The sequence below is a fragment of the Protobothrops mucrosquamatus genome, unplaced genomic scaffold (genome assembly GCF_001527695.2).
Source record: "Protobothrops mucrosquamatus isolate PMUCROS unplaced genomic scaffold, P.Mucros_1.0 scaffold749, whole genome shotgun sequence".
Lineage (NCBI taxonomy): Eukaryota > Metazoa > Chordata > Lepidosauria > Squamata > Viperidae > Protobothrops > Protobothrops mucrosquamatus.
In genome coordinates this window covers 314,916-322,155 of record NW_015387020.1, presented here as the reverse complement: position 1 = coordinate 322,155, position 7,240 = coordinate 314,916, and the positions used below count along the sequence as shown (strand labels likewise).

Here is a 7,240-nt window from a genome sequence, read left to right as displayed (position 1 = left end):
TCTGATTTATGTAGAAAAACGTTTCCCTTGTCCATATTGTCAGTTCCTTTTCTGGGTTTTCCATTGACTATACTTGTTGATCAATTGAATCCTCTGTCATAGTATTTAATTGGTCCACTTTTTCCGTTATATTCTGTGTAGTTGATTTTTCAGTTGTAATCAAAAATTGAGTTCGTGTGTCTGGGCTGACATCCCGTTCTATTTTGCAACCTGTTATTTCTTCAGTAGCTGTAAAAAGAGTTTGGTAAATTGCTTTCAGCATAAAGAGAATCTGTTCCTGATTCTCCTCCATATTCTGTTAGTAATGTGTTAGATTAAAGGCTTTGCAATCAGAGAATATAAAAAAAATTTTTTTAGTGAGTATGGAACACAGCTGAGCTTCACTGCTGATAAGTGTCTCAAGGTTATAAGTCTTATCTATTGCCTAGGCTGCCAGCCAAGTCTCTTTTAAACAATAACAGGTTGTAATATCAGGTTTAGCCAAACGATGTCGCCCCTATATTTAAAATTTTCCTTTAGGTCTGAAGTTTTTATAATCTTTTCAGTTTTACTTCTTTTTTATAAGTAAGAACCCAGATCTTCAATAAGAGAAGAAAGTCTTTTAATCCACAAACTTCAAGAAGTAAGATTCCAATTAGGATCAGGTTATTCTTGCAACATTCTTTTTTTTTTTTTTAAACTCCCCTGGATAGTCAGTTGCCGCTGTTTTTAGAGGGGTAAAATCTCCCTTCCCTCTCCACAAAGGGGAAAGTACTTAAGCAGCTTATGCAGGTAAAAAAGATAATTAGAATTTAAGAGAGGTAGATCTCACCCAGTCTCTTCCGTGCTGCTTTAAAGTTGCCTGATGGTAAGTGTGACAAGCCATATTTCGGCTGTCTGCAGCCTAGTGACAAGCCATATTTCTATGGCCGGTCTTTCGTCTGCCGCTTTGGAGGGCTGCCCTCCGGATCAAACGGAAGGGCTACTGCCCTTCCGCGCTCATGGAGATCCCCTCCTTCCTGGTACCTCTACAGGGCGACTTTTGATCCTTTCCAGGGTCCCTCAGTGAAGCTGGACGTGGAAGACGGAGCTCGCCTTCCAAACGTCCATGGCGGCCGCGTTGGCAAACTGGAAATCTCCTGACTTTTTACTTTTCAATAGCAAAAAATTTACTTAATGTTTAAAATATTTAGTAAAAATCAGCTGCCAATTGCTTTGTTAATGAGATACATTTCAAGATATTGCCCAACAAAGTCTACTATCACATTTTTGACTGAAACTCAAAACTATTCATGACTTCACTTACCAATTGGACACAAAGGATACATTATGAGGGCATGGCGAGACATCATTATATAATTCTAGAATGAAAACTATTTTAATTGAAACAACAGATTGCCAGTGTGTTTATCTGTCAATCTCTGAAGAGGACTTCTGAGCAATTTGGTCAGTTTTTAATACAATTTTCCAGGCCCACTTTCACTTTTAATTTTATAATATCACAGTTTAATGGCGGTATAATTTTTTCTGTTAATTACCAAATACTGTATGCAGTAAATATTTGGGTCCCAAAATACATCCCAATTGGGTTTGACTTATCAGTAGATGGGCTTATCCACAAGTATATAGGCAAAATACAATAAACTAAAAAAAAGAACATCTGGCCTTCATTCAAAATACTAGAGCTAGAAAGTCAAATTCTCTCATTGTACCATCTACCTTTAAACCTACTAATCTAAATTAGTAGAAAATTCTAATCATCTCTGATGTCATATTTAATTTTTTATTCAATATTCTAAACATCAATACCAATACAAACACTCCTAATAGTTATTTGTTTTTCAATACGACAGTGTAAAAGCATACAAATGAGAATCTTGCCATGTGGGAACATAAGTAAGATATCGTTCTTCAAATAATTAAAAACTCATACAGCTATTCATCTAATGAATCATGTGCTACTTTACAAAGCATGTACATTATATTTTCCCCATAAGTACTTCCTACTTATTCTTAGGTGAACTATAATTATTAGCATCCCTATATGCACACTGCTTAACCACTGCATTACTATTTTCAAGCTTTTTTCTCCGTATTCAGAATGGGTTCTTATTTCAAACTATTTTACCATTTTCATAAAAGCATGATGAAAACTTCTGAAGACCTATATAAGCATATCTTATTTAAAGACCCTTTAAATCCAGTCTAAAAATCCAACTATAGTACTCTGCCCCAACACACACCATGGGACAGCATTTTAAAAAGTCTCACCATACTAGTTCTTTCCTTACTTTGTTCCACTCCCCCTTTTTGTGCAGGTGGATATGCACATGCATAAATGCTGCCTGAGGCCAGTAAACCACATCTTACTGCATGGTGAGGCTGGCCATAAAACTCAAGATGTAGTAGTCATAAATTCAACACATAGTTAATTATGTTTATTGTTCACAAAATGCCCCAAATTGGAGAACACAAATGCTAGATGTCCAGCTGTGCAAAAACAGTACATAGTGTTTAAGTACAAGTGGAAAAACAAGATTGGCTAAATGAATATTTTTCAAAACATGATTTTTATGGTTCTTTTAAGACAGGACTTGAAACTTATAGCTGATCTTCAGACAAAAGCAGATCAGCTTCCTTGGACCCTGAACTGTACCTACTATAACCAACACCAAAGACAGACGATTCTGGACTATCTGTTCTGATGCCTATATAATGTACATCAGTTCACAGAAGGCAGTTTGTAGTCCCACTTAAACATGATCTGGCCCCGATACATAAGACTGAGTAGGAATTTTTTTAAGTCAGTGGTCCATAATGGCAAGTTATTCTACATGATCTATCAATTTAACTTACATTTCTAATAAAATTTTGTTTAAATGACTTTCTTGAACTCATCATACAACACAAGCACAATTGCACCACCCATGCCTCGAAGAACATTAGACCATGCGCCTTTGAAGAAAGCCTTTCCACCTTCATCTCTTGCAATCTTCCTCCAACAGTCAATTGTTCCAGAGTACATAATGTCAGCTGTGGAGAAAATAAATCAATTTTTTTTAATTACTTAGGTACAAACATAGCAAGAAAATCAGAAGAAATAAGGAAGCTATCCAGAATTCATAGTTTCAATAACATAACCACCAATTCCATTTCCAGAATAGACCACATCTGTAGTGCAATACAACTCAAGACATGATTCTGTCAAGCTGCTAGTAATGAATGACTTATTCAGATAAATACTTAAGTCTTAACCAATAACATCAACTGTGAATGAAGTAGCAAGGCTTTATATTTAAACAGAGCACAGAATACATCAATGGAAAAAACCCCCATCCTGCTTCAAAGTTTATAAGCAAGTTCTATTTACCTGCTTTACGACCAGACTGCATCATCATTCGACGTCGCACTGTGTCAAAGGGATAGGAGACCACACCAGCTACGGCAGTCACTGTTTGTGCAATCATCCAGCTTATCACAATATGAGTGTTCCTAGGATCTGGCAACATACCTGTAATATAACAAAACTCTCATGAAAATATAGACTGCTTTCCATTAAGATTTAGTAGCATCATTTAAGAGTATCCAAAGGCATGTAAAATAAGATCAATCAATTATTTTATTTATAGCAGGATGAACATTTAATAAGCAGGTGCTCATCCCACATCAATGACAGCTAGCGGTAAAACCATGTTTAGCCTTATTCTTTCCATGTTCAGGAAAGTTAACAAGACCTCCTTTAGCCAGGCATTTTTTAGCCTTAACAAAATATAAAAGAGAATAAGGTTGAGCTGTGGAGTCCTTGGTGCCCCCTAAACTGGTATTCTTGCACATGTTTTATTACCCAACAAGGCAACATTGTCAGTACCATTAATAAGAACTGATGTTACCTAGTCGAGTAATGAAATGTCTGCAAACTATCAAATTCAGAGAATCCCAAGGTCTCTAAATTTAACAGAATATTTTAAGTATTTTTATTTATCTTATCTCTGAATTTTATGTCTTGTGGGAGAAAAATCACAGAATCAGTATTAAAATAATAAACTATTTTGAGTGAATGCCATCCTCAAAATTGATTTTGAACACTGTTTTTGAGATTAGATATCAATGTACTGCTTCGTATGATAGTTCACAACTCTGATAGTACAGCATTGACTCTGAGAACCTTACACATCAATGAAATGAACGTCTCAAATAAAATAGCTATGAAAATGTTAACTTTAAGAATAATTGTGAATACATTTTATAAAAACAGATATTAAATACTGCCCAAAGTAGTTGTACTTCTCTAAATGTAAGCATTCAAATAATGTACTGTTACCATTCGACTTTTTTCTTTGAATACAAATCCCTTTTTTTCTTTTCAGTCTTGGTCTTCTTTTTTCCCCTTTCTCTCATTTCCTATACCTTAGCCCAGTGAAATTTAAAAGGTCTTTCCAAACACCATACCACAGAATTGATCATATTTTAGCAATTGAGTCCAGTGACTATAACTTCTACATGTCAAAAGAGTATGCTAGGTTATTTGCCAAGATCAGCCTGAGTATTTTATTTACCTTTTGCTGTATCATATATTCCAAAATAAGCAGCTCTATAGATGATTATGCCCTGGACAGAGACATTGAAGCCTTGATATAAGCCACGCAGGCCATCAGACTTGAAGATTTTGACGAGGCAATCTCCCAGACCGGTGAACTCTCTGTCAGTGCCAGCTTTTCCAACATCAACTGCCAGGCGGGTTCTCGCAAAATCCAAAGGATAGACAAAGCAGAGTGAAGTAGCTCCAGCTGCACCACCTGAGGCCAGGTTACCAGCAAAATATCTCCAGAACTGTGTATGTTTATCTACTCCTCCTAAAAACACTTGCTTATACTTATCCTTGAAGGCAAAGTTAAGTGCCTGAGTTGGGAAGTATCTAATAACATTGGCTAAATTTCCACGCCAGAAGGATAATATTCCTTGCTCTTTGGGAATGCGGACCACACAATCAATGATTCCTTTGTACTGTTTATCAGCAGCAATCTGCTTACTTGCATGCTGTACCTGTAAGAAGTTTTATAATGCTGAATTAGATGTAGTTTTCTTTCTGAAGCATTATTTTAATAACATGAAATTATATTTATGAGTGTGTTCTGTATACACATAAATATTAAAAGGACTATATACAACCTCAAATGAAGATCTGTTGTTTTCACAATACAAAAATGCAGAATTTGAACTTTACACCAAAAGTAAGAGTTTTAAAGATACTCCTTTAGAAAATAATGGCAACAGGCAAGCTTCCCTCAAATCTATAATGCTCAAATAAGAACAAAGATGGAAGTTATTTCCACCTAAAATTTAATCAAATCAAACTTTATCACAATCATAGACAATAAGGGTGGATTACAGTCAACTAAAAAGTTTTATGTATGGGTATATATGAGAAAAGACAAGACAATATTAAGACAGAAAGTGTACATAAAAACAAGACTCTAAAAGATCAGGATATTATATGAGAGTAGGGAAGTATTGCTGCTTGGGAAAATTATCATCATTACATTTTAATGTCTTTGTAGTAACCATAAACCTTGTAACTGTAACTTTGTAGTAACACAGAGGAAACTGCCTTACAGCAAATGAAACCAATGATATACCTAATCAATTGTTATTGATACTGTCAGTGTTTTTCAAGATTTCAGGACAGACTTTTTCCAAACCCCTTAGAGATGGTAAAAACACATCTGGACAGTTTTTGCATATAAAAATTCAACAACCTTAAAATTTCTCCCTTATGAGTCTAAATAAATTTAACTGATTTCAAAACCTATGCGATTTTGAACAAAACTCTTATACCTTTCTAAACTCTAGGAATTTATGATTCTCCTGTTAATGCAAATTGCAGAAATACTAAGAACATTTTATTATGTTTTATTATTTTATCTTTTCATTCCTATTTGACGTTTTTATCCGTTGGAAGCAGTTCACATTCGCCTGTTGAACATACAGCCATATATACTGAATCAAATACACAAAATAAGTGACAAGCTGAATGGAACAATGTGTGGATTTGGTAAAGTAGAAAAAAACGGTCTGCAAAAGATAATAGTAGCTCCCTCTCTATCGCTCAGATACATCCTCTACTCTCCTTACCGGGAAGTAACAGCATTTAAAAATATAAAGCGGAGGCCAGCGGACAACGAAATCAACGTCTAGGTAGCGAAGGGGCAGGGCTAATCCAACCGCCGCAATAGAAACGTCACTCCTCTCGCCTACTCCGCAGAGGTTTGTGCCTCTGCCAAATCACGCGAGATATAAGTGGGAAGAGGCGAAAGCACCACCGCATCTTCTCCGCGTCTACTAGGGACCTATACGTCCTCCGCCCTGTCAATCAAAGACACGACGCCGGAAGAAAAATGGCGCCCGGTTCCCACTTTCTTTCGTTCGACCTCTCTCTTGTTCCCGCCCTTTCTTCCGACTCAAAGGAGACCCAGCGGGAAACAGAACAGGGGAGGGATCGAATGCGAGTGGATGCCCTCACCCTGGATCCGGCTATCCGCTTTCCAACCGTCCCAGCAACCTACTGCGGTCGCACGATTCAAAGCCTCCAGGAAGGGAGCCGGTTTGACAGCACCCTCGAGCGCCTGCCACGCGGAGTGAGCGGTGCCCCCATTGTCCCCACAGCACAGTCTCTGCGAGGCCGCTGAACCCTCTCCATAGCCGACGGTCGTGGAGGGACTGAGGTTCCCCTTCCCGGACCCTCCTCCCTAGAGCTTCTCCCCTCCCCCCTGCCACGCGCTTGGCGGGCCTAACCTGAAGCAGGAGCTTGACCCGCTCGATGGGAGCCACCGCCGTTTTGCTGATGGCCGCCGCGATGCCGCCGGCGAGGAAGTCCTTGGCGAAGGAGATAGCCTGCTCTGCCATGCTTTGCAGTAGATCGGAGCCTCCGGGTGGTACCGAAGGGAGGGGCTGGGGAACGGGGCGCTCTGTCGTTGCCGCCGCAGCGCAACACACCGAAAGGGAACGGCTGCCTCTGCTCGGGAGCTAAATGGCCGGCTCGGGAAGCTCCGCCCGCTGGGCGCCATTGGCGGGCCCAACGAGGAGAGGCGGTCTGTGCCGGACGGCTGTGTTTCCCTTCGGTCTCTCTTGCTCCCCCCGCGGCCTTCCTCGCGCTTTCCACTAAGGTGCCTTTGAATGGAAGGAAGCCGAAGATTTTAGAGCCACGTGGAGGGCAAGTCAAGGCACCTTTCCCCCAACTAAGAATGCGGCCATACGGTGAAGG

General features: G+C 39.1%; 1 protein-coding gene across 1 annotated transcript; it reads right to left on the bottom strand.

Moving 5' to 3' along the window:
- Positions 1-1,806: 1,806 nt before the first annotated feature.
- LOC107289684 (ADP/ATP translocase 3) lies at positions 1,807-6,966 on the bottom strand. The gene is made up of 4 exons (XM_015818481.1): positions 6,772-6,966; positions 4,536-5,022; positions 3,350-3,490; positions 1,807-3,012 (listed from the first exon to the last, which is right to left on the bottom strand). The coding sequence occupies exons 1-4, from the start codon at positions 6,880-6,882 to the stop codon at positions 2,855-2,857; spliced, it is 897 nt and encodes a 298-aa protein (XP_015673967.1). The 5' UTR covers positions 6,883-6,966; the 3' UTR covers positions 1,807-2,854.
- Between the last annotated feature and the right edge of the window lie 274 nt (positions 6,967-7,240).